The following is a 26,591-nucleotide window of genomic DNA, read 5'->3' on the forward strand; positions in this document are numbered from 1 at the left end:
CATGTATTCATTCCTTTGTCTTATTCAGCAAGTCTTTGCTGGATGCGTCTTATGGAGCAGACATTATCCTAGATTCTAGAGATGTTGACGTGAGCAAAACCCCTGCTCTTATGGAATGCACACTCTAGCTGAGAGAGATAGACGTGAACAAAATAAGTGTGATCTCTAGAATGGCAGATGGTCATCAGGGCTATTTTAAAATATACAGCAAGGAAGGAAGATGGGGGACACTTGGAACTAGGTTGGTCATGGGAGACTACCTGGGAAGGTGACTGAGCAGAGGCAGGAAGGAGATGAGGTAGTGCTACAGCAGAATGACCGATGCTAAGAGCCTTGCAACAGAGCCAAAGTCCTGAGCAGGTCATGGCCCATCATGGGAAGGAAGTTGCCTTCTTCTCTGCAGATGAGGCAGTGTTGAGTTTTGAGAGAAGCACATGATGTGAAATTTAAAAGTATTTTTAAAACATCACTGTGGCTGTTGTGTAGGAGAACAAAAATGGTGGCAGGAGACCATTTAGAAAATTGTTATAAAGATTCAGAAAAGTCAGACAGGAGGTGGTGAGACATGGGCAGATTCTGGATATGTTTTGAAGGTCGAGCCAAAGGCTTTGTCAGTGCTTGGAGTTGGGGACATGAGGGAGAGGGGAACCAAGGACGCCTCTGAGCTGGAGTGAGAGGTGGAAACTGGGACTTGGTTTTGTACCTGTTTAGTTTGAGATGTCTGTTGGTAGTTCAGGAGGGAGCACCTAGGGAAGGGAACCAATTTAGTCCTTCTGCTCTAGCTCATGTCACTAACTTCTCTTGCTGATTCTTCCCCTTCCCCTTAGTCCCATCTCCTTTACTCTCACAGTTATCATGGGTCAGAAGCAAGCACACATGAGTGGACTGCAGCACCCTCATGGGAAGCTAGGGATCAGGGCCTCAGGTCTCAAGATGAGATCTCACATTCCAACAGAATGTCAGAGCAGGAAGGGGCCTTGGGCATCCGTAGCCCCATTCCCTTGTTTCGAGACCTCGTGCCCGACGTCTCTCAGTGAGACTAGAACCCAAGCATCCTGCCTCCCCTGTTAATGAGCCCACCTTCAGAGGGAACACACAGAGCTGAGGGCTGCCTCTTGCTGCTCTCAGGCACCATGGAGTGCTACACAGAGGAGAAGGCCAACAAGATCAAGGCGGATTATGAGAAGAGACTGCGGGAGATGAACCGAGACCTGCAGAAACTGCAGGCTGCGCAGAAGGAGCACGCCCGGCTGCTCAAGAACCAATCGCGCTATGAGAGGGAGCTGAAGAAGCTTCAGGCTGAGGTGGCCGAGATGAAGAAGGCCAAGGTAGGGCCAAGGGTATTAGGAATAGGCCTAGATGGGACGGTGCCACACCTTCAAATCTACTTTCCATGTTAAAAATAATCGATGCTGTCAAGTGCGGATTTTTCCCCCCAACACTTATCACTACCTGGTTTAACCCAGTCCTGGCCACGCACATTGTCCTCTTAGCTAATTGCTTCGTTCAGGATGCAGCAACCTGGATGGCGCAGTGCTTGGGGGGGACACACCCAGGCGCCCTGCTCAGTGCTGCCCCCTTTCAGTGGGTAGCAGCACTGCAGTTATTCCTGCCTGCACAGGGCATGTACAAGACTTATTTGGTGTAACCTTTGCCTTGAATCCCAGTGATAATTATGTTGCTGGCAGGCTTTCTGGGTCCAGGCCCTTCGCTAGTCATATATGCATGCCCTGTGTGGCCCTTAGGAGAACCTTATGAAGTGACCCTATTATTACTCCCACTCTATGGGGAATTGAGGCTCAGAGAAGGCCATTCCAGCTACAAGGAGTCGGTGCTGGGATGCTGGGAGTCCTCAGCCTCACTAGCTGGTGTGTGTTCAGGTGGCACAATACCTCCTCCCACTTTGCTATGGCTCAGAGTCTCTGGGGCCTGGGGTCTTTCCCTGAGGTCCTGGTTTGGGGCTCAAGTCTTATTCCTCCAAGTCTGTCTGGCTCCTGCCTGGAGATCAAAGATCCATGGTCCCTTTATGTCCCCCCCTCTGAACCTTCCTGCCCTGACCCTCAGGCTCTGGTGTCCCCTCGCTCTCCACAGCCCTAGGCTGGATCCCTAGTAAATCCTGGCACTACTGATGGCAACCCCAACAGCTGGCCTGGGGAGCAGATACACAGGAAAGGGGTGTTCTCCAGTGCGAGGGACCAATAGGACAGGTGTCTACATTTCTAGGAGCCACCAGTAACTGTCCTCACCACTGACTCATTAGTGCTGACCACTATGCAGAGGCAAGCGGCCATGAATGCAGGGATAGCTGGAATAGATTCTTAGAAAAGGTTGTTGTCATAGATCAGCCACCTTCCCTGCGCAGGCTTTGTCCCCAAGCCTAGGCCACAGGTCCAGGAGCTCCATCAGCCTGACCAGACCAGATTAGAGAAGGCCCTGCCTTGCTGTGCTTAGACCTTTTTGACCTGGGCTGGTCCCCAGGGACCCTACTCTCCTCTTCTACTTCTGTGCATCCACCCTGTGGACAAGATGCAAATGACATTGAAGTGCCCACAGATTCCCCCAGTCCTGGGCGCCCTCTGGTGGTGCAGAGGGAGGGCTGGGTGGGCTTTGACATCCCCAGGTGGAGTGGCACCCCACCCTACTCCCCACCCACCCCCCGTGACCTGGCCTTCAGTAGCAACTCCAGAGCAGTTCTGGGTGCTTTTCTCTTCATCCCCATTCTGTGTCCCTGGGGGTCCCTGGCTCATTCCCCTTCAGGCCCAGCCTCTCCCGGCAAGCTCCCATTTCAGCTGGGCCTGATTCTCGAGAGTCTCATGAGGAAGGAACATTCTCTTAGGGCTCTGAAGTCTGGAAAAATAACTGATGCCCAGGGCATGTTTGAAAGATAGAAGGATCCTCATACATATATGTGTGTTTCAGTCTCGGAATTGCTGAGGCCCAGCTCTGCCCACCTGCCTGTGCTTCTATGAGCCCAGGGATAGAAGTGGAAAAGATTGGCCTAGAATCATCCCAGGGGTACCCCTACAGCCCAGGGGCCTAGGTTTTCTGTTGGAAGGACAGAAAAAGCAGCAGCAAGGATTCTGACCAGATGCCATAAGAGCCAGTGGCTTAGACCCTTCCCACCACCTTCCAGCTGCAGGCCCCAGCAAGTCACAGGACTGCATAGGGTAGGACCTGCAGCTGCAGGGTCCCCTAGGAGAGGACACACTGCCATGTACTTTAGGACTTAAGAGCAAGGCTCTCCCAGGAACTGAGGCCCCTTTCGGTGCTGTTGTGTACCTGGAATGCACTCACCCATTCTGAGACCATCACTTTGGTGTGGCCACCGTGGGGCTCCACCACGCATGCGATGTGGTGGATGGACCTTCATCCAGGAAGACATGTTTCCTCCCCAGGAGCCTCAGCTCGCAGTGTGCTAGAGTTTTCAGAACCATTGTTAGCTGAGGCTTTGACTTGGTCTTCCCAATCTCAGTCCTTTGGAAGAACACTCATTCTAGACCCCAAAGACCCCATAATTACAAGCCCACCTCTGCTCCATAGACACCCCTTCAGAGCCTTCCCTGCCAGGGAGAAGCCAACCCTGATAGTGCTGGCTGCCTTGGAATCTTTCTCCTTCCTTTCTATCCCTTTTCCTGTCCTACCTGTCCTCAGGCAGGACAGGTTGGTGACTTTCCTGTGATGTCTGAGGCCTCTGTGGCAGAGCCAGGACCAACCACCATGGTGATTCTCCTGCCACCACTACCTAGAAGCTGTGGGAAGTACTGTGCTCATTGCATTCCTGTGTTAGGGCCCCAGGAAGGGGAGGCAGATGATGCACTCTGAGGCAGATGATGAGGCCTCAGGACAGTGGCCTCCCAACACATTGGGTCATCTCCAGCCATACTAATGGTGCTTCTTTGCCTTTGGCTAGAAGTTGGAGAACTCTGGGTTCCAGGCACTCTATACCAGTCCCTATCCTTGTTCTGAACTGTTGTGGTGCCCTGCCTGGGGCTGTAGGAAGACCATCTGGATTTGTCACTCATCTCCCAGATGCTCATTTCCTTATTTATTGAACAGGAATGGTAATGCTGGTTCTTAGTAAATCATGGTGAATTTTATTGCTGTCATTATGAGCCTGACCCTGGGATCCAGCCCCGACCTTCACAGCTCAGGCTGTCAGATGGAGAGAGGATTACCTGCCTCCAGCAACCTCGGCTGACCTAGAATGGTCAGACCCAGGATGGTAGCTTTGGGCAGGGGACAAGTTGCACCTTGCAGATTGGGAGTCCCTGCACTGCGAGGCTGGCTATAAGGCCACTCCTTCTAGCAGGTTGCCCGGATCGTACCAACCTCCATGGAGGGTTTAGGGGGCGGACCCCTCGCCCCAGACCCTTGAACACTGAGCTGGTGCTGTGTGACAGGCTGTCACCTCTATTAAACATCCTCGGAGCCAGCCACTCCTTGGAGCACGTGGGCCACCCCTTTCCAAGCCCCACCTTCACCACTGCCTCTGCCCTGCCTGAGCCAGGTGGCCCTGATGAAGCAGATGCGGGAGGAGCAGCAGCGCCGCCGGCTGGTGGAGACCAAGAGGAACCGGGAGATCGCTCAGCTCAAGAAGGAGCAGCGACGGCAGGAGGTGAGAGACCCTGGAAGACTCCAGGAGACTTCGGCCTCAACTCCCAGCTTCCCTGTGCACCTGGCCACCCCTCCCGGTCAAGCAGGCTCCAATTCCTGCTGCCCTAAGCCGTAACCGTCATGCTTGAAGTAGAACACAGCCTGTCAGAAGGGCGGGACCACCATGGGCCCCTAGCCTGGCCCCACATATTCCAAGGGAAGGCTTGAGCCCCAGAGAGGGTCAGGAACTTGCTCAGGGTCACCAGCAAACCAGAAACATGCAGCTTCAGACCCAACAGAGAAGTCCAGCAAGGCTGAGCTCCCTAATCCCAGATGCCTCCCCCAGAGTGGGAGATGAGGCCAAAGTGTCTTTAGTTCAACCTCCAGCAAAGGGAACTCTACTCTGGGGACCATTTTATCAACATTTTTGCTGCATGAGATTCACCCAACGTGAGAAAAGTCCAGGCTTCTGGCTGCAGATCTGGCCAGCTCATCCCCAGCCCAGTCTGGGCAGAAAGGGTCTCTGTGTCTGAGTGTGGACCCTGCCCCTCCTCTCTGACCCACAGTTTCAAATCCGGGCCTTGGAATCCCAGAAGCGGCAGCAGGAAATGGTCCTGAGGAGGAAAACCCAGGAGGTAGGTGCTCTTGGACTGTCCCAGCACAAGGTCCTGTCCTTGATGCCTGGCCTTCGTGTTGCTCTCCTTTGGGGGGAGAAAGAGGGGGGCTAGGCTGCCTGTGGCCCTGGGTCTCCCTGCTCCATTCAGCAAACACAATCATCAGGCAGAATTGCCAGGCCCGGGAGCAGCGCTTTCTCAATGGGAGGGCTAAGTCTAGAGGGCAGGCTGCAGGCTCTGTCCCCAAATACTTGAGCCGATCGCTTAAGAAAGAAAGGGAAAATGGTGGCAGATCTTATGTTCATTTCGCATCAGACAGACCTCTTGGCCCTTCTGTGACCCTGGGCTAACACAGGGTGGTCCCTACCCCCCAAGCTGTGTAGCTCTAGTTCACCCTGCTCACTGGGCCCCCCTTTCTTGCCTCCAGGTTTCTGCATTGAGGCGCCTGGCCAAGCCCATGTCGGAGCGGGTGGCAGGGCGCGCAGGGCTGAAGCCACCCATGCTGGACTCGGGGGCTGAGGTGTCAGCCAGCACCACCTCATCTGAGGCCGAGTCGGGGGCCCGCTCTGTCTCCAGCATTGTGCGCCAGTGGAACCGCAAGATCAACCACTTCCTGGGTGACCATCCTGCCAACACCGTCAATGGTACCCGCCCGGCCAGGTGAGGTGGACTGGTGGTGCCTTGGCCTGTGTGGGCCCAGAGGTGGAAATATGGGGGGTAGGATCAGAATGAGGCCAGTGCTCTAGTCCCAGGGCTTGTCAGCTCCTGATGGGGGTTCAGTGGAGCTGCGGAGGTTAAGAGGAGTCACACCCAATCCCCTGTTGCCTCTGCCTCCCAGAAAGAAGTTCCAGAAGAAGGGGGCCAGCCAGAGCTTCAGTAAGGCTGCAAGACTCAAGTGGCAGTCCCTGGAACGGAGGATCATTGATATTGTCATGCAGAGAATGACCATTGTCAACCTGGAAGCTGACATGGAGAGGCTCATCAAGGTGGGCCTGCCTCCCGCCTCCCACCCTTCCCACTCTGCACTTATCCTCTGTCACCCTGACGTCTCTGGCTCCTCAGACCTTTCCCAGCCCTCTCTCTCTGCTCCTGGTGCCTGCTCTGGAATCCAGAGGTGCTGGGGCCCCTCACGGGCTGGAGATCTGGGGTGGGAGCTGTGGGCAGGACAGGGCAGACCCCTGAGACCCTGATGGTCCCCCATCATCATCCCCCCAGAAAAGGGAGGAGCTGTTCCTCCTGCAGGAGGCACTGCGGAGGAAACGTGAGCGGCTGCAGGCCGAGAGCCCGGAGGAGGAGAAGGGGCTGCAGGAGTTGGCCGAAGAGATTGAGGTGCTGGCGGCCAACATCGACTACATCAACGACAGCATCACCGACTGCCAGGCCACCATCATGCAGCTGGAGGAGACCAAGGTAGCTATAGGGATGGGATTGGCTGGGGGAAGAGGTGGGAGAGATGGGTGGGCAGGGGCAGCCTCAGCTGATGGGGGTCTCTGTCTCCTGGTCCCAGGAGGAGCTGGACTCCACGGATACCTCGGTGGTCATCAGCTCCTGCTCCCTGGCCGAAGCCCGCCTCCTGCTGGACAACTTCCTCAAGGCGTCCATTGACAAGGTGAGCCTGCCGCTGACCTGTTCAGGGGTCCCGGCCGGCACAGGCGCCACCGTGACATAACCTAGTAGTGCAGCCCACAGGCCTGACTCCTCCTCGTTTGCGTCACTCACAGGCCAAGGCAAGCCTCCTGGCCTCCCAGCCTAGGATTCTGCAGCTATAAAACTGGGGTGATGACAATACCAGGCTTGTAGCTTGTTTCATGCCTTTAACAAGACAATGCCTGTATAGGGCCTGGCATGGCACCTGGCACGCAGCAGGGCCCCAATTAAAGGTGACCCTGGGTGTCTGGCCCAGGCCCATCCACAGCAAGGCTGGGCTTGAGTGTGTTGGAGGTAGAGGGAGAAGTGTGTGTACATTGGGGTGGAGAAGCAGGAGACAGATAGACCATATTCTGCCCAGCAGGGTTTATCCCAGAACATTAGGCATCCCTTGGGGTTTCTGGGCTTCTCTCTTCTCTTCCCTCTTGGGACTTGAATCTTGGGAACAGACACCACCTGGTGTGCATGCAGTATGACTCAGAAGAGGGCGGGAGAGTTTGCCCTCTGTGACTCCTCACCCTATCCCCAGTGACTCCTTTCAGCTCTGCTTTGTGTCCAGGGGACTGCTTGAGTGTGCTAGGGCTGCCGTAACAAAGTGCCACAAACTGGGAGGCTTAAGCAACAGTGATTTATTGTCTTCCAGTTTTGTAGGCTAGGAGGTTCAAAGTCAAAGTGAAGCCTCTTCTCTGTGATTATAGATAGCAGTCTTCTCCCTGTGTTTTCAGTCTTCCCTGTTTATATCTGCAATCATTCTGTGTGTGTGCGCGCACGCGCACATTTTCTACTGGGGACTGAACCCAGGGGTGCTCTACCACTGAGATGCATCCCCAGACTTTTTTCTTTTCATTTTTAAATTTTTTTTTAGATATTGATGAACCTTTATTTTATTCATTTATTGATATGTGGTGCTGAAAATCGAACCCAGTGCCTCACACATGCTAGGCAAGTGCTCTACCACTGAGCCACAACCCCAGCCCATCCCCAGCCCTTTTTATTTTTTATTTTGATAAATTCAGGGTCTCACTGAATTGTCTAAGCTGGTCTTGAATTTGCAATCCTCCTGCCTCAGCCTACTGAGTAGCTGAGATTACAAGCATACCCCACTGCACCTAGCTCCCCTAATCTCTTTTTAAAAGGAGACCAGTCCCTTTGGATTAGGGCCCACCCATATGTTCTCATATTACCCTATTTACCTCTTTAAAGGCCTTGTCTCCAAACATATTCTGAAGTAATGAGGGGGACTTCTACCTGTGAGTTTGGGGGGACACAAGTTAGCTCATATCAGGGTGTATCCTAAGGTGACCTCCACCAAGCTGTGCCCATGGGTGCTAAGGGTTGGGGCATACCCCCAAAGCCAGGAAGGCTAATTCCAGGCCTTGCTTCCTGCCCTCAGGGGCTGCAAGTGGCACAGAAGGAGGCCCAGATCCGGCTGCTGGAGGGACGGCTGAAGCAGACAGACATGGCAGGCTCCTCCCAGAACCACCTGCTCCTGGATGCCCTGCGTGAGAAGGCCGAGGCGCACCCCGAACTGCAGGCCCTCATCTACAATGTACAGCAGGGTGCGTATAGGTGGGCTTTACCCCTGGGGAGGCCCCTGCTTCCTCAGAATTACCCTAGAAGCCCTTGTCTTATCCCCGCAGTACAGATGTAGGAGGGAGGGAGGCCATCCCTCCTTTCCCCTCCTTCCCCACACTGATGGGGTCTCTCCACTCTCCCTTCCTCCCACAGAGAATGGCTATGCCAGCACAGACGAGGAAGTCTCAGAATTCTCTGAGGGGAGGTGAGTTTCCCACCTGGGAGAGAGAGCCCAGCACCCCTGGGGCTCAGAGAAGGAGTTGCCCAGGGTCCCAGGGCTAAGCCTGAGTTTGGGGGCTCTTTGAGACCCACAGGCTTAAGTCCCAGAGAGCCAAGAGAATAGGATATTAGGATCCTAAACTCTCTGCTTCTTCCTCAGCTTCTCCCAGTCATTCACCATGAAAGGCTCCACCAGCCATGATGATTTCAAGTTCAAGGTGAGCCCCACTGGAAGTCATGCAGTAGGTACATTAGGGCCAGCCTCCCACAGCCTGGACCCTGTCTTACTGTGACTTTGGCTCACCCCATCCGTGCCCTAATATTGCCCCCAGCTGGAATAGAGGTGCCAAGAAGAATCTAGCCTAGAATTGGGGAATGTGTAGTCCATCCTTTTTGAGGTGGGTAGAAAGTGGAAAAAGTGACTAGAGCCACTGCTGGCCTGTTTCCATTCTGCCTAGTGACATCCCCACATCCATTTTCAAAAATTTCTCCCTTCCCCACCGAAGACCCTCACCATGGTCTGAGCCAAATCCTAACCCTAGATGTCTAGTTATTTTGCCTGCAGATAGTTGATTCAACAGTGTAGGAATCAACAGTGAGGGAGTCTACCTAACATCAGGTATCAGTTGTTAGACTGAAACAAGACCCAAGACTTTTAAAGAAAAAAGGAGGAAAAAACACAGACAAGAAGCTGTGAATTTTATGCATATTTTGGGGGTAAAGTGATAAGCTGGTATCCAGCAAGAAGTCAGTCTGGGCATTCTGTGGTTTGCGTAGTTTAATAAAGAGCAACAAAACAATTTCAGTTGCCCTGGATTCTCCAGACACCTGGAGAGTTTAGCTGTGGAGCACAGAAGATGATATCTGGGTGTCTGGGTCCTTCCATTGGCTCTTCTTCCTTAGGCCAAGCCTGCACCTTTTCCATGCTAAGGATTTCCCCTGGCTTCCCTTTCCTCTGCCATCCTATGTGGGCAAATTGATCCATCCGATTCTTTTTTTCCCAGGGGGAGCCCAAGCTGTCTGCCCAAATGAAGGCTGTGTCAGCTGAGTGCCTGGGACCCCCACTGGACATCTCCACCAAGAACATCACCAAGTCCTTGGCCTCCCTTGTTGAGATCAAAGAAGATGGGGTGGGCTTCTCCATCCGTGATCCCTACTACCGAGACAAGGTCTCACGCACCGTCAGCCTGCCCACCCGGGGCAGTACTTTGTAAGGAGGGGAGCCAGGGATGTGGGTCAGGGTGGGCAGGGAGTTGGGTCTGGGCCTGACTGGACCCTCTGTTCCAGCCCCCGGCAGTCTCGAGGCACAGAGACGTCCCCTCTGTCCCGGAGGAAGTCCTATGACCGGGGGCAGCCTATCAGGTGAGAACCTCTTCTAGAATCAGCTCCAGATTCACTGCCAGTGTAGTGGTTGGGTGTGTGAATGGCTGTGGAATTCCACTCTGTAGATTATCATGTGTGCTTTCTAATCTGGGCTGGCTGGACTGAGTCATTCAGCTACTCCCATGGTCCCTTGTACCCCATCAGCTGTGGGCTTGGGATGTGTCATCTCCCATAAGGCACCTGGGTAGCCAAGCCAAATAGTTAAAATGTTTGCTGATGTGCACTCAACATAGGTGGCTTTGTAGTAGCTTAGATTTGCTTCAGCCCTGTTTCATGACAGTGGGTCCTTGGGAGATTTGACTCTTTTTTTTTTTCCTTCCAGTATTTTTACCTTTATTGTTTATTTAGGGTTTTTTTGTTGTTGTTTTGTTTTGTTGCTTGTTTGTTTATTTTTTTGTATGTGGTGCTGGGAATTGAACCCAGCGCCTCATGCGTGCTGGGCAAGTGCACTACCACTGAGCCACAACCCCAGGCCTGAGCTTTGACTCTTTTTAAGACCTCCTGTTATGAGAGGAGTCTAGAAATTAAAAGAAAAACCAGAGAGCTACAGAACAGCAGAGTAACTTCCAGATGCTCAGATGCACATGGGCCAGGCCCTCCAGAGCTTCTGAAATTGCAGAAGGACTGTTGGGGTCCTCTATTTGCATACTTCATTTTCTGAGGTTTGGTGGCCTTCCCCTGGTCACATGGCTAAATAGTGGGAAAGCTAGCTCAGTTTGATCTTTTGCTACCTGTTTTTGTGAGAGGCAGAAGGGGGACCTACTCAAGGTCTCAGCTCTCCCTTCTCCAAAGCCTTTGCAGAAGCCCCCGTTAGGGACTTGCAAAGTGGCCTTGTCAGAGAATGGTCTGTGTACTTGAAGCTTTACAACCTGTCACTTTATCTCTAAACTGAGAGAACATTTTTAAGTGCAGTCAGGATTTAAGGCAAAGTCACAACGGCTCTCCAGAGAGCCCTGTATCATGGCTGTGGGTCCTTGGGAAAAGGTTTAGGCAGAACCCAATGATAACTTCCCAAGAAGAGGGATCCTGGGGTATTGGAATGGGCTGTGTAATGACATCCTGGTCTCCCTTGGAGGTATGGTCAGCTATCATCATTCATGGTGGTTATTATGTCCTGTGAAGTCGCAGTGAGCACTGTGCAAGTAAGGAGCCACTGGTCCCCAAGGAGATGGAGGGTATGGTTTCTGCGAGCCTCGGCTCATGACATTTTCAGTGGCCGAGCAGCACATTACCTTATTTTATGTGTGCTTCTACTTCAAGACACCTTGTTTAATATACCTTGTTGACAATTAGCATTGCACTCACAAGCACAGCACCCACAGATTTTTAAACCATAAGGCACTTCCCAGCCTGCTTATAGCTTAGGAACCAGACAGCACTTTGGTACTATGCTTGGGGACCATTTTAAAAAATTGAAATCATCATCATCAAAACACACAAAAATGTTTAAAAAAAATCCCATGGATCTAAATAATTGATGAACAGGACACTTGTTCCAGTGTCAGAGCTGAAACAAGCTCAGCTAGGAACATGAATCTTTAAGTGACAAATTTTCTCACTGCACTGAAAGTCCCAGGATAATGGATTTTGAAGAGTAGTACCTAGGAACCTGGGTGGGGACTCAGCTCTGAGACAAGGTGGAAACCCAGCTCTGGGGGTGGCCTGTGGGCAAGGGTGGTCACTCACAGATGCCGCTCTCTGTCCCTGCTCACCAGGTCCACAGATGTGGGATTCACGCCTCCATCTTCCCCTCCCACCCGGCCCCGCAATGACCGCAACGTCTTCTCTCGTCTCACCAGTAATCAGAGCCAGGGGTCAGCACTGGACAAGTAAGAGCAGGGCTCAGGGGCAAGACTGGGAGGGCACAGAGGAGGAGCAGGGAGCCTGAGGGCTGGGCCTTGCTGGAGACAGGCAGGAAGAGCCGGGCAGACCCCATGCCTAAGATTTTGGCCTCTGAGCCAGGAGGCCCTGACACTCCCTATCCTTTCTGTACTGACTATAGGCCCTTCCCTTCCCGGAGCATGCTGGACCTCAGGAGAGGGCAGGAAGGAAGCCACTGGGATGGGGGCTGGGGCAGTGAGGAGGTGCTGGCCAGTGGGGCTGGCACACCAGAGGGCTCCCCAGAACTGCCCTTTCCATCTGCCTCAGCTGATTCTTTGCTTTTCTCTGAAGCCCCTTCCTTCAGCTTCAACCAGTACCCTAACCGACCAACCAGTACCCTAACCGCAGATACGACCTTGAGTTACCTTCACATGAAGGGCTCCGCTCACCCGTCCTCACAGCTCCTGTTGTAGCACTAATTGCTCGTAGTGTAATGTGTGTTAACCGCAATCCCTGCATCCAGAAGGTGCTCACCTTGCTTTACTGCCGGCTCTCCCATCCGTGATTCATTGGAACTGTCAATCAACCCTGAGAACCGTCTTCCCTGTTTCATGTAGGAGGAAGGGGGCCCAGTCCTAGAAAGTGACTAAACAGGGTCCAAGCTGGAACTTTTAATTCCCACCAGCCTGGTACCCCTAACAGGGAGAGCCCCATTGTCCCTGTGTTCCTCTCTATGCTCCCTAAAAACTTCTGTAGTGCAAGGGACAATGATATCATGTCTCTCAGGGGAGCCCACGTTAGAAAATGCTTATCCTCGATCGTGATGTCCACCCTGTCCCCCTCCCTGCAGAAACACTACTTCCTGGGCCAAAATGCTGCTCCCTGAATGCTGACTCTGGGGTTCAGACCCAGTACCCCGGGTGTACCTTCCTTCCCCAAACCTGCCTCAGCTTGGGCTACTGTTGTGGGAGTTGCTGGCCCTCCCCCATCAGGAGCACCCCTCCTATGTGCCATTATGGCCATCTGGACTGGCTCTTTTTTGCAAGAGCTGGGATGGGATGCTGACCCTCCTGGTGTGGTGGTCTTTTGGGGGCCTAGGTTCAATCCAGTGGTTCCAGTCTTGGGATCCGTGTGTGATATAAAGCCATCCTCTCGGCATGGTCCCACTTGGCTCCCTGGGGACAGTGGGCTTTGTAAATGTGAGTGAGTCCTGAGGAGTTGCTGGAAGAAGCTAGCTCCTAGACAGAGGTGGAAGCAACCATGGCTTCCTCTGGCCCTGGTGGGTACAGGATCACTGAGGTGGGACAGGTGTCCCCAGCTTGTGCAGTGAAGCAGCCAGAGAGCTTGGAACCAGCAAAGAGCCGGGAACCACTTCCCCAAGTGGGAAACTGGCCTCCCGTCTCCTGTGGCCCCTCTCACTCCCACCCGGCAAGCTGAGGGACTCTCTGGTGGCCCGCTCCTGGGGGAGCCTTGGCTCCCAGGCCAGCCTATCCCTGCCTCCTTCCCTGCTCTCCCTGAAGGCTCTCCTCCTCTGCCTCTCTCACCCCCTCCAAGAGAATAACTGCCCCCTGACCTTCCTGCCGCTGCTGCCGCCACCTCTGCCATTCCTGTGTGTGTTTTCCTCTCTCCCCTAATCCAGCTAATTTTCTGCCCTCCCCAGGTCTGATGACAGCGACTCCTCTTTGTCGGAGGTCCTGAGGTACACACAGAAAGTCTCTTGTGTTTGGTCCCCTCTGGCTCTCTTCTCTCATTTCTGCCTCTCGCTGCACCGGCCCCTCCCGCCTGCACACCTGTCCTCAGCATGCAGCCCCTCCTCTCCCAGAACCCTGCCTCCCCTCCGCCATGTCCCTCCTGAGACTTCTTCCTGCCCCATGGTTCCTCTCTCTCAAGGTGGCCCCGTGGCCTCTGACTGTGCCGGGCCTGGCTGGAGCTGGGGGCTTGGGGAGGGGGTGCGGTTGCTTGTGGCCCACCCTGTTCTCTTCTCCCTCCTGGCCTGAGCAGGGAGGGGCAGAGCATGGAAGCCTGGAGTGGTTGGGGCCGGAGCTGAGCTGCTAAGGGACGGAGGGCAGGGGAAAGGCCGTGGGCGCCGCAGCTGGGCTGCTGTTCTTTTCATGGGTGTTGGTGGCTCCGGTGGCTGTGCTTAAAATCCTTGTGACTTAGCTTATGCCAGTAGGGGAGCCCTTCAGACGTTGGCTCGGCGGGGAGGTGGGGAGCACCAAGGAGGGCCCACATCTCTTGGTGTGCAGATGTGCAGGTGCCTCCTGCCACCTCGACCTGTGGGACGACCAGAGGCTGTTTCCCCGGCAACCCAGCACAACACCCCATAACACGGAGCGAGTCTCAGGACCTGGAGGGCCTGAGCCCCCAGCAAGTGAAGGGCTCCGATCCACTCTCCAGCCCTGGTGTCGACCTTTGTTAGTTTGCTTTTCCCCCAGGAACTGCTGGCCTGGACAGCCAGCCTCTCACTATAGGGAGGACTCTCCTTTCACCAGTTTCCACAACTGGCTAACTCGGCCCACACCAGTGTCATAAGTGGGGAGCAGGAGCATCCTGGGGAGCTATTGTGCTTGTGCCTGGCTGGCAGCTGGCTGTGTCCAAGCACTGGTCCTGGAGGGAGGGCGTGACCAAGTCCACAGGGGCTGTTCCAGAAGCGCTGTTAGGATAGAACATTGGTCATTTCAGTAAACCCTTGGCCACAGTGTCGATGTCAGGAGCAGCATTCTCCTTAAAAAAGAACTAGAATATATTTCCAGTTATAACTCAGCCAAAAGGCCCTCACTAAGGAAATAAAAATCATCCTCAGAGCCCCCAGGAGCCTGGTATAGCCAAACCCTCACGCTCACTGGCCTCTGCCTGGTCCCCTCTCAGGGCAAGGAGGTGCCATTCCAGATCCATATAGCCTCCTTCTAGAGAGGCCACAAATATCCCTAACCCCGAGCTCAACTGGGGTCCCTACAGGGATTTATCCCTTTGTAAATGACAGACGCAGACCTGCCCATGCTGGTCCAGCAGGGGCCCCTGTGTGGGTGGGTGTGCATGGGCGTGAGCCGGTGAGCCTCACTGGTTGGGAGGTGCCAGCCCGGAGGCTCTCACTAGCAAATGGAAGTTGTGCAGGGCGCCTGGGAGGGTGGTGGCCTGGCTCCTCCCTCTCTGCTCCCTTCCCCTCACACTGCATAACTGAAGCAGCATGGAGACTGTGTTGGGAGCTGCAAGGGTCATTTCCAGCACATGGGCCTTTGCCCTGCCCGCCTAGGGCCTGACTGCTCTTATGTCTCAGGGTCTGGATCAGACAGCATCAGATGGGGACACTGAGGGCAGGGCCCATGCTTCTGCTCCTTCCAGAGGGGCCTAGCATGGGATTTGCCCCCCCCAGAATTGTTCAGGCTGGTGACTGGCTGTTACTCTACCAGATGGTCCCTGCTGCCCTGCGCAGCCCTTCTCTGCTCTCGGACCTTGGTGGAGTTTGGCTGAAGATCCTGGAGTCTGTCATTAGGCCCTCATCTCCTCCCTGCCCTGACCCCACCTCCCCCATGTACCTTGATCAGCCTAGCTATAGTATCCCCGGCTGACAGACACGTCCTTTCTCCCTCTCTCCCGGGAAGGGGCATCATCACCCCCGTTGGAGGAGCTAAGGGTGCGCGGACAGCCCCGCTGCAGTGTGTGTCTGTGGCCGAGGGTCACACCAAGCCCATCCTCTGCCTGGACGCCACAGACGAGTTGCTTTTCACAGGGTCCAAAGGTAAGTGGAACTCTGGCTGGCCAGATAGGGTTAGGGTCCCCCACCCACCCTTCCTTTGCCAGAGTGAGCCATGAAGGAGACAAGAACACAAAGCTCCCATGAGCTGAGGCTCTGAGGTCAACTTGCTTACCACTGTATCCCTTGCCTTGGCTCAAGGCTCCCATTCCATGCAGCTGGCCTTGCTGACTCTACCTAGCACTGTCTTCCAGATCTTCCTTAGAAACTTCAAGAAGCTTCTCAGGTGTCCAACCTATGGGCACATCTTGGTCCTCCAACACCACCACTCTCCAGACATCACCCGTCATCCGTAGCTAAGCCAGTCCTCTGATCTCAGCAGCAGAGCCCCACAGACTCATGCTTCTAAGTCACAACAGCACAGAAATTTGACTAGCAGAAAGTACACATCTGTAGTAGACGTGTGTGCGTGCATGCGTGCGAGCGTAATAGAAACACAGGCATGTGTACATATACAAATATGTGCATCCACAGCAGGAAGGAGGTAGCAATAGAGTATGATTGATTGTCTTTCAAGTTTTCCTATATTTTTCAAGTTTTCCTTATTCATTTAGGCAGTGTCGGCCTCTGTAGGAATAGGCACCAAAGGCTTAGGAGTTTTGTTTTAGCTCAGGATACCTTGGACTAGCCCTGTTTTAAAGCTCTCGCCAACTTCTTTCCCCTGAGTTTTTCTCGAGCACATGCACATGTACATAAGCATGTGTCTGTTTTTCTTTCTGTCAGACTTCCTCCAGATCCCTCTGACCCTTCCCTTGACAGGCCAGTGCAGGAGAGCTGCCTGGCCCCCCACCCCCCACCCTCTTCCCATGGCTTACATCACTCCTCTCCTCCTGTCTCCTCCTCTCTCCCACAGACCGAAGCTGCAAGATGTGGAACCTGGTAACGGGGCAGGAGATCGCAGCTCTAAAGGGCCATCCCAACAATGTGGTCTCCATCAAGTACTGCAGCCACTCGGGGCTGGTATTCTCCGTGTCCACCTCCTACATCAAGGTGTGGGACATCCGGGACTCAGCCAAGTGCATTCGGACTCTCACGTAAGTCCCTCCGTCTGCCCTCCAGTATTGGGCTGCAGCAAACCGGGCTGCTAATAGTTCTTTCCAGCCCAGGTGATCCACTGAACACAGCCCAAACTGGCCATGTGGACACAAAGGCCCTTACTGCCCTTGGACTTGGCTTGACTCTGGGGAACAAGATGAGATCTCTTGGTTTGGGGGACAAACCAAGTTTCTGGGGCAGAAGATTGGTGAGCCTTTGGCCTGCCTGGATCCCACCTTTGCCCCAATCCCCAAGCCCTGTCCTTTGAGACACGAGGGATATAAACATAGGAATCTGAGGAATCTGGAAACAGGGTGAGACCAGCAGATGGCAGCAGCCTTCAAAGCCAGGCCAGCCACCTGTGAGGGTAGATGGCCACAGGCATGGTGTTGAGGCCTGGCCCTGACAGCCCCAAGCAGACACAGGGGAGACTGAGCCAGATGAGCACCATAAAAATCATATTTTGTCCTTTTATGTACATTGTAAACCCAAGTCTGTTATTTAATTTGATCCTTAAAAAGTTAACAGAGGATTTTAGGGCAGTGAAAGTATTCTCTGTGATTCTATAGTGGGAGATAAACCCACAGAATGTACAACATTAAGAATGAACCCCAACGTATGTGATGGACTTGGGTGATGATACGTCAACGTTGATCCACTCTGATGTGGGCTGTTGATAATGGGGGGAAGGGGGGAGGGGGCTGTGCATGTTGCGGGGAAGGAGGTGTATGGGAAATCTCTGTATCTTCCATTCCATTCCGTTTTTGCTACAAGCCTTTTTTCTTTTAAAAATAAAAAAGAAGTCTTAGGAGAAAAGTTAACTGAAGGGGTATCATGGCCTCTTTTCACAGATGAGGAAGTGGTGGTAGGGTGGGATTTGAGGGATTTCCACAAGGCCCAGGTTCAAACCCAGTCCTCTGCCTCCATCTTGCAGTCTTCCCAAGGCGGCTGGTGTACTTTAATACAGAGGCTCAGCTGGGGCTGGCGTGGCATTCTCCCCTTGGTCCCACTTCTAGGGAAATTTGTTCATCTCTGCCAGTCCTCATCAGGCTTCCTGGAAGAAGCCCGTTATCCTGGCCGGTCTAAGGGAGCTTTTATTAGTTTCCTGGCCTGCATGGATGGACTGTTTTGATCTCTAGCCTGGCCTCTCTTTCCTCCTGGGCAGGTCCTCAGGCCAGGTGATCTCAGGTGACGCCTGTGCTGCCACTTCAACCCGGGCCATCACCAGTGCCCAGGGGGAGCACCAGATCAACCAGATGGCCCTCAGCCCCTCTGGCACCATGCTGTATGTGGCCGCAGGCAATGCCGTCCGCATCTGGGAGCTCAGCAGGTCAGTGAGCTGCCTGGGGAAGAAGCTTGGCATGGCCCCAAGGAGCTTGGGATGACCAGCCCTAAGGTGGGCAGGACCTCAGTTGGGCCCCCAGTCCTACATGCTGCTGAGCTGTGTCCCCTCTTCTGAAATCCCTGGGTCCCACGGCAGCATATGTCCAGGTTCTTGATCTTGCTTGGAGGAGGAGGGGAGGGTACCCTAGCCAGGCCTGTTTGTCTCAGGGCAGACCCCACCCTGACGCAGGGTCCCATCTAACCCACTGCTCTTGGCTGGGCCCCTCCCTGCTGCAGGTTCCAACCCATTGGCAAGCTGACTGGACACATTGGCCCCGTGATGTGCCTGACGGTCACCCAGACTGCCAGCCAGCATGACCTGGTGGTGACTGGCTCCAAGGACCACTACGTCAAGGTATCTGAGCTGCCTCTGCTCCAAGACCCGGCTGGGGTATTCTGGGTGTTTCTACCACTTTCTTTCACCTTTGCCCCCGGTTGTCTTGGGAGTCTTCATGAAAAGTAAGGAGACTTCTGGGGATTTATGCTAAAGAAAGCACCCCAAAGAAGGCAGGAAGGTGTGCAGAAAGTTTCAGCATTATTAATTCATTAAAATTAATGCATTATTAATTAATAAAGCTGCAGCATTATTTTCTAAGTGCTGAACAATTTAGAAACAGCCCAAATGTCTAAGGACAGGTGGAAAAATCCCCTGATCAGGATGCAATATGGCTATTAAAATGATCAATAGGAAGAAGAATCACAGAGCATACAAGCAACTAATTTGGTTTGCTCTCTGAATATGCAGTTGGATATGGTCAGAAGCTGGAAAGAAGCATATCTAAGAGAGACGGGGGGCGGGGGGAAGGACTGTGGGGAATTTCTCCACAGCAGTGCCTGGGTCCTGGCCTCCCCATGCCAACCTCCTACCCCTGCCCCTCTGGGGCTCTCCCATCCCTCCCCTCCTCCCCAAGATGTTCCAGCTCGGCGAGTGTGTGACAGGTACCATTGGCCCCACTCATAACTTTGAGCCCCCGCACTACGATGGCATCGAGTGCCTGGCCATCCAGGGAGACATCCTGTTCAGTGGCTCCCGTGACAACGGCATCAAGAAGTGGGACCTGGAGCAGCAGGAGCTCATTCAGGTGTGGGCGGAGGGGAGGAGAGGGTGGCCAGGGCCAGTGCCCCAGGCAGAGCTCCCCTAGTCTGCCTGTTCCCCACCCGCTTCCATGTTTGTCCCCCCAACCCCCTCCAGCCTCTCCTGATCCCACGTCTCACCTTGGGCCCCTGCTCTCAGCAAAGTCTTTCTGGTCAGCCCTTAGGTTTGAATGTGAAGCTCAGTCTCCAGATTCCCTCCCCTGGGAGCCTTTCTGTTTGAGCCTGACCTTTCTGAGGGCACAAGGTTTCTCCTTCAGGGAAGATCTTAGATTTGAACCTGGGAGCCAGGGCAGAAGGACCCATATCAGGGCTTCTGAAGCCCTCAGCATAACCAGCCCTGCCCAGTGCCTAAGACTGATGAAGCCCATCTGCGGGGCGGCCGTGGAGACCAGGGGAACCTGGTGGCAGCCCTCTGTCCCTGGCAGGAGGGGCGTGTGCTCCTGGGGCCCCAGGGTATGTCTTTCCCTGCCTCCTCACCTCCCCCAGCCCTCACCAGCCCTGATCCTCCCGCAGCAAATCCCCAATGCCCACAAGGACTGGGTGTGTGCCCTGGCCTTCGTCCCAGGCCGCCCCATGCTGCTGAGCGCCTGCCGCGCGGGCGTCATCAAAGTCTGGAACGTGGACAACTTCACGCCCATTGGTGAGATCAAGGGCCACGACAGCCCCATCAATGCCATCTGTACCAACACTAAGCACATCTTTACAGCCTCCAGGTAGGTGCTGGACAGAGAGGGCTGCCTTTGTACACGTCCCTCTCCCTGGTGTGGGAAGGACAGCTGGGAGGCTCAGGGCCACACAGCTTTCCTGAAGACTCGGTTCATAGAACAGACCCCAGGGCACCCTCCTGTCTATCCCAGCTGGTGCCAGCCTTCACTGAGTGCCTATGTGCCAGGGGCTGCACCAGGCAAGGGTCAGGGAGCCCCTGAGTCCAGGGCCGGGACTTGCCCACCTGTCTCCATGCTCTTCCTGTCCTCACACAGCAGTGCCACCAGCAGTCTCCGCCCCATCTAGGTGGCTCTCAGACTGCAGAGCAGGCCTGCCAGCCCAGACCACAGCTCCCTCCAGCCCCAGCCCCGGTCCCCTGCGCAGGCAGCACCCAGGCCCGTGGCCCCAGGGGTACACCTCAGACGGGTTTCTTCTTTTTCCTTCTCGTTCCGACCATGTCCCTTCTCTCCCTCTCCCCTTCCTGTGTCCTCCTGCCTCTCCTTTCTGCCTCTCCAACTCTTTCCCCCAACAGTGACTGCCGGGTAAAGTTGTGGAATTACGTCCCTGGACTCACCCCCTGCCTTCCTCGCCGAGTCCTGGCCATAAAGGGCCGCGCCACCACCCTGCCCTGACCCTCCCCCTCTCCCCGGTCTCCTCTCTCGTTCTTCCCCTCTTTCCTTTTTCCCTGTCTTTTCCCCTCTTCGGTCTGAGCTGCTTCTTCACGGTATGAGATCATTTTACTCTTCTTCCTTACTGTCCCTTCCTGTCCTGCCTGGCCCAGAGAGATTGCTCCACCTGCCCCTCTCCACCCGCCTTCCTCCTCCCAGCATGAACAGAGTCCCAGGAGAGGGATGCCAGGTAGCAGAGAGCAGGGAGGGAGCGTTCAGGTGGACAAACAGAAGAGTAACAGAAAGGAAAGCCCAGGATGACAGTCCCCCAGGGCCTTTGAGACCCCAGGCGCCTCCCTCGCCCAGCGCTCCTCCACCCTGTGGTCCGCCCTCCTCCTGGGCAGTGCCTACCCCCCAGTCCTGGCCACACGTGGGGAGTGGGGGAATCAGCAGCCAGCTGGGCCCACTCCGGGAGCTGACCAGCCCCCTCTCTGTCCTTCTCCCAGTGACCTGACGGTGAAGTTCTGGAGCATACGGCGGTTACCAGCGGCCAACCCTAGGAGTTAGGTCAGGGCATGCCTGGACCCTCAACCCCAGCAGCCTTCACTGCATGGAAGGGAAGCTGTGGCCTGACCAGACTGGCTAGCGGCACTGGGGACAGAGGGTGTGGCCCCTCTCCTGTTCCACTTCCTCTCCCTCGGCCATAGGATACTATCACCTCCGTTCCTCCCCGACTCTTAGGAGCCTCCTGGTGAAAGAAGTTGGAGAGGAAATCAAGCTGTGAAGCCAAAGGGCATTACCCCTCTTCTCTCTCCCCTGGAAGTCCCCTGGGGTTCCCTCCATCTGGCCTCACGGTCTCCTGCTGAGCTAGCCCTGCTGCAGGCCATTGGTCCAGGGTGGGACCTGTAGGGGAGGGGAAGCAGCTTCTGCCCATCATGCCCCTCTGATGAGCGCCCAGCTCAGCCTCTGTACCACTTCACCTGCCTCTGAGCCCAACCAGGTAGTCCTCAGGTAACCATGGAAACCAGGTGTAGGCAGCTAGGCCTTGCAGCTGACCTTGAACCCTGTGGCCAACAACATCTAGTCCCAGTGGGCCTGAACCATTCCCTGGAGTCCCATTCTGATGGGGGCCAAGGTGGAGCTACTAGAAAGATTCCTTTGAGGAGATGGTCAGGAATACTTCATTTTTTTAACTTATTATTTTTTTTATTTTTTGCTGTTGCCTCCTGGAAACCGACTTGAAGTTCCTTCCCACACATTCTTTCCCTCAGCTTTAGGGACTTTGCTCCCCAGCACTCCAGGGCCACCTCCTCTGTTTGCTTTGCAAAGGAGAGAAATGCCCTCTGCCACTCTTTGCAGCCCTGACCTATCCCCAGCTCTGTCCCTGGGGATGCTTCTAGTGCCCCCCTGGCCTCTGGGCCGCCTGAGCTTCAGTGCCTTCCTTCGCCCCGGGGCCTGGCCCTCGTGCTGGGCAGCCTTACGCCAACCATGCCCGCTGCGCCACATGTGTCTTCTACTCAAGGGGTCTCATGTCCACCACCCCTGGAAGGCGGGGGAGCTCACCCCACACAGCCCAGGGCTCGGGAGCCCTGCTCCCCGGACTCCCACATGGTCACATAGGAAGCAGCTTGGTGGCCCTGTCCACTGGGAAGCTGCTTGGGTGGTGAGGACTGCCTAGCACCTTGCCCCTCCCTCCCAATCAACCTATCGTTTCACCCCTGAATAGGACAAGGGGTCTTTTCAGCTTCTGTCCTTCTGGTTATCAGGAGGCACATTCTCAAGCCTTAAAAGCGGCACGGGGCCTGGGCCTCCCTAGAGATTGGAGGTCAGATGGCAGTTAGTTCACTGAGCTGCTCCCTCCCCTGGGGCTCCAGGGAGGGGGCCAAACCAGTGTTCTGACGCCCCCTGTTGGACCCACTCTGAATTCACAGGAATGGGAGGGGCCAGCTCCGTCCCTCACTCCTGGCTTCTCCCCAAGCCTGTCCACATTGTTTTCCGTGGCTTCACTGGTCTGGTGCTGACCGGCCCCAGTCTGGAAGCCAGGATTCCCAGCTCCGTTCGGAGGACATGGTGACTTATGGACTTCCCAGTTAATGGCGCGATGTTTCTGTCCTGAGCTCCTCTCCGTCTGTGGCTGGGGCTGTTGGAGTCTGCTCCACGTGGGCCCTGGTGGGCAGGGTGAGGCCCCAGTGAAAGCTGAGGCCTGCCACCCTCCCTGAGCCCTCCTCAGAGCCACCCCAGAGGCTAAGGAGGCCGTCCTGCTTGTTGGCGGCCCCTGCTGGACATGGCATTGAGTCTGGGTGAGCATGCTCATCTCCTGGAACCTGGACAGTCTGTCTGCTTCGACTGGAAGTCCTTCTTTCTCTTTCCATCCCTGGAGTGCTGGCTAGCTCCCTTTGCACTCAGAAGTGACCACAAGTCTCCCCCTCCCCGTCCACCCCTCCCCGCCTGAACAGAGAGCTTCGACCTTCAAACTCGTCCGCATGACCGTTTACAACCACAGAAACACGTGGAGACTTGTGCCCCCTCCCCTGCCCCCATGGGCCAGGGAGGCCCCATCGTGGGGCCACCCAGCCCAGGTGACTGTACTGTAGCTGCAAGGCCTGTCCGAGTTGTGGTCTCACGGCCCTGCGAGAGGTGCTCATCAACATGGCCCGCTCTTCGCCATTCCTGATGGGTCACTACCTCACAGCGGGGCCGGCTCTGCTGTCCCGGCCAGTGTCATTGACTCTAAACTTGAAGTCCTTTGGGAGCCCTGAGCCAGTCGTCTCTGAGCCGCCCGGACCTGTGCTCTACGAGCGTTGGAGTCACCCACTCTTTCCAGAGGTCCATAGTCAGGGGGCAAGTCCCCGGTCACTGCACAAGCATCCAGAGTTGGAAGCACAAACTGGTTGTGATTTAAGCACAATGGCAGGGTTCTCACGGGCAGTGTGCACAGTCCTGGGCCTGGGAGGCTCCCCCCAGGTTGACCTTGTCCCCTGTTATACTAAGGGTGCCCGTGTCTAGAATTGCTGGCTGCCCTTGCTGAAGCTAGGTCTTGGCTTGTAATCGTCATTTTACTTCTTGTGCCCATCCTAAGGCCTGAGCCCAGGCCACATCTGTATGTTGTGGGCCCAGGGAGTAGAGCCCTCCCTTGTCCCCACAGACTCCCTGCCTCCTGGGTTGAGCCCCTGTCCTTGCTTTTGAAGTGGATTGGCTTCCACCCAGGAGGATGGTGTCCTCCATCCCCGCTGCCTGCGGGCCCTCTCAGCACAGTCCTGTGTCAGGACCTCATTCTCAGTATTAGCCAGTTAGTATTTGATTTTACTCTAGTGACTTGGCCCCTCTGAAGCGGCCAGAATCCTCCAGGGTCGCACCTGGAGCTCCATGGGAGATTGCCAAGGAGGGAGGTGGACAAGAAGGCGGAGGCTAGCCCAGACAAGCCTGGTGGTCAGGGGTACCACCAGCCGCTTGGGAAGGGACAGCTGTGGCTCTGGGAGTGGCCTCCAGCCCACCCACCCTTGCCCCAGCTGCAGCCTTGGAAACTCCACCTTGAGTGGTCCAGCCCTGTTGCCCACCTGGGGCCCTGTGGCTTTGGCAGAGGGCAGTTGAAAGCACAAACCCACCGTAAGGAAGACCCTGAGTGGCTGGAATTTTCTTGTGCTCCCCAGTGTGGTGGGCACAGAGGCAGGCGGCCCTGTGAAGTCAAGGGAGATGTCTCTTTGCCCTGCCCCCACACCCCCAGTCCCGGCTCCTGGTGGGGCAGTTCCTGATGGAGTCTGGGCTGGGTGCAGGCACACCCCTCTGGCTGTCTGGACCCTGCCTGTGCCTGGTATGTTTGTATGGGCAGGGCCTGCCCTGCAGGAATGGTGAATTCCTTCCCACTGTGTGGCCCAAACCTGTGGCTTCTATCCCTTTGCCATCTCAAACAAGAAACTGCTTGTTGCCTTCTTTGCTGGGTATAGCCTCCTCCTCCTCATCAATGGCCAGTGTCCCCCACAGGCCTTCCTGAGCCTGGGCCTCCTCTCCCAGCTCTCAAACTGTCATGGCCCTCTTATGTATAAGAACAAAATCTGCAGGGAAAGTTCTGTTTCTTCTCTGGCACCTTTGTTCTGTCCCTTATGTCTACCTCCCTCTGTCTCCAACACCCAAATGATCCCTCAGCCCCCACCACACCTTAGTTCAGTCCTTTAAACCTGTGTCCCTAGGGCCTTGCCAGGAAGAGGGAAGTAAAAACTGTTTGATGAAGAGCAGAGAGTCAGAGAAGACCCCTGAAGTGAATCAGGGTCCTGCCCTGACACCAGCTCTTTCCTAGCCATCACTCTGACCCAGGCTGCAGGGTCTTGTTTGGCTCTGCGATGTGACGAGCACAAGGTGTATATATATATATGTTTTGTACCTCTGCTGAGACTGTACATAATGTATGAAAGTTATTTAAGCCTCATGCTGTACATTTCTGTTCCTAGATCATGTGTGTGTTCTAAGAAGTTGTCATAAATAAAACCCCAACGACCCGTGTCTGTGGAGGTGTGGTCCCTGAGGGCTGCTCACCTTTGGCTGTGGGCCTTCTCTTGAGAAGTTGGTGGTGGGCTGGTCTCTGGGCACAGGCCTAATCTGATGAGAACTTCTTGGGCTGAGAGTTTGGGGCTTCCCTAAGTAGGAGGCAGAGCTTTGAGGGTATCACATACCTCTCCAGACTCCATACATTGCCTCCCAGGGCTGGGGCAGGTGCAGTTGGTGGAAGAGCAGGCACCAGCATCTATGAAGCACCTACTGTATTCCAGGCACTGTTCAGGACATTTTTTTGTGGATTTTCACTACTCCACGTGAGAGGTGATATTCTCATTTTATGAAATGAGAAGTGTCCCAGAAGAAGGTGACATATCCAGGCTCGTAGCTAATTAGGACAGAGTCGAGATTTGAACCAGCCCTGCCCAAGCACAGCCCCCATTTACTTTAATGTTCTGTGTACCTTCTCTAGGGCCTGGAATTCACAGTGTGCGGTAGAGACCAGACACATCATCACCTTGCCACTTACGGAGAAAAGACAGAAATATAAAAAGTGCATATTAGAAAACAGCTCTACAATGGTTGTTGGTTTTTATTTCTAGATCAGTACTTTTCAATCTTTGAAAAGCTATAGTCCTGCCCTTTTCTTTTTTTCTTTTTTGGTGCTGGGGATTAAACCCAGGGCCTCGGGCATCCTAAGCGCATGCTTTACTACTGAGCCACATCCCAGCCACAATTACATTCCCCTTTGATAACTATGCACCCCTCCATCAAGCGGGGGGATTCTGGCCCATCCTCCAGGCAAAGAGCTCCCTGAGGGGAGTCTGCATCTTCATCACCAGCAAGATCTCTAAAAGCTTTGCTTTCTGATGGCTGCACCAGGGAGACAATCGGGCCTCTCTTTGCTTACTTTCTTAAATATAAAAACAAGTTGCCTCCTCCACCTGCACGGGTCCTTGATCCTTGCTGCTTATCGAGACCCACAGCTGGACGGGATCGAGCCAGCCAGTTCCTGGAGCCTGTGAGAGGCCACATCGTCACAGGTGGGAGGAAAGGGTTCCTTCAAGACCCTCTGGTTCTCAAACAAAGCCCCTGGAGAGTGAAAGGAGACCCTGAGCCGTGGAAGGAGACGAGTGGGAAGAATTTTCCTAAGTCCCCAGTCCCCCAGAGGGCCACAGCTCCTGCTTTGGGAAGCAGGGTGGCTTCCTGAGAGTGGTAGTTTGGGGCTGGGTGTGTAAATGAAACCTGGAGACCAGGAGCCCATGAAGATGCTGACATTGAGCTCCCCTCGGGGATGGCAGCAAGTTTTTCCAAACTCAGGTCACCTTTATGTTGAGGACACCAATGTCCTTGGGTGGGGGGAGACAGGGTTAAGGGATTCCTTTTAACAATTTTTTTAAATTGTGGGGTGCTCTTCCCCCAAGATTATAAAAATAACATCTGCTTACTTTAGATATTTTGGAAAACAAAAGAGTCAAGAAAAATTCCATTTAGGATCTAAGCTACAGGGCAGTTTTCCCTGACAAGGAAATGGCACTACTCAGAATTTAATAAGAGAAATTTATTGAACTGGGTGGCATCTTAAAAGGTCATTTTTCCCCCAACTCTCTCAATTTACAGATGAAGGGAAGTTAAGGCCGGAGACGCTGCTAGGACTGGCCAAAGTCATAC

At 54.6% G+C, this 26,591-nt stretch overlaps 1 protein-coding gene across 7 annotated transcripts in view; it reads left to right on the forward strand.

Annotated features, from left to right (window-relative positions):
• Kif21b (kinesin family member 21B) overlaps positions 1–23,570 on the forward strand; it is a 46,487-nt gene extending 22,917 nt beyond the window's left edge. For 2 of the 7 annotated variants that reach the window (XR_009228768.1, XR_009228770.1), the window contains exons 15-36: positions 1,129–1,328; positions 4,508–4,615; positions 5,160–5,228; positions 5,635–5,867; positions 6,046–6,193; positions 6,423–6,617; positions 6,715–6,816; positions 8,248–8,413; positions 8,583–8,634; positions 8,809–8,866; positions 9,653–9,858; positions 9,936–10,010; positions 11,747–11,860; positions 13,513–13,551; positions 15,455–15,591; positions 16,460–16,640; positions 17,807–17,971; positions 18,262–18,379; positions 18,936–19,106; positions 19,633–19,832; positions 20,357–20,548; positions 20,939–23,570. Coding sequence is in view for 3 of the 7 variants with exons in the window: in XM_046464438.2 (XP_046320394.1) it covers positions 1,129–1,328; positions 4,508–4,615; positions 5,160–5,228; positions 5,635–5,867; positions 6,046–6,193; positions 6,423–6,617; positions 6,715–6,816; positions 8,248–8,413; positions 8,583–8,634; positions 8,809–8,866; positions 9,653–9,858; positions 9,936–10,010; positions 11,747–11,860; positions 13,513–13,551; positions 15,455–15,591; positions 16,460–16,640; positions 17,807–17,971; positions 18,262–18,379; positions 18,936–19,106; positions 19,633–19,832; positions 20,939–20,999 (2,798 nt within the window). In the remaining 4 variants the exon portion in view is untranslated. The remainder of the gene's footprint in view (positions 1–1,128; positions 1,329–4,507; positions 4,616–5,159; positions 5,229–5,634; positions 5,868–6,045; positions 6,194–6,422; positions 6,618–6,714; positions 6,817–8,247; positions 8,414–8,582; positions 8,635–8,808; positions 8,867–9,652; positions 9,859–9,935; positions 10,011–11,746; positions 11,861–13,512; positions 13,552–15,454; positions 15,592–16,459; positions 16,641–17,806; positions 17,972–18,261; positions 18,380–18,935; positions 19,107–19,632; positions 19,833–20,356; positions 20,549–20,938) is intronic. The other 5 variants (XR_009228771.1, XR_009228772.1, XM_046464438.2 and 2 more) reach the window with 3 other exon arrangements.
• The last annotated feature ends 3,021 nt before the right edge of the window (positions 23,571–26,591 follow it).

The sequence above is a fragment of the Marmota monax genome, unplaced genomic scaffold (assembly GCF_021218885.2).
Source record: "Marmota monax isolate L192 unplaced genomic scaffold, Marmota_monax_Labrador192_F-V1.1 WCK01_AAM20220418_F8-fsc00099, whole genome shotgun sequence".
NCBI classification, from domain to species: domain Eukaryota; kingdom Metazoa; phylum Chordata; class Mammalia; order Rodentia; family Sciuridae; genus Marmota; species Marmota monax.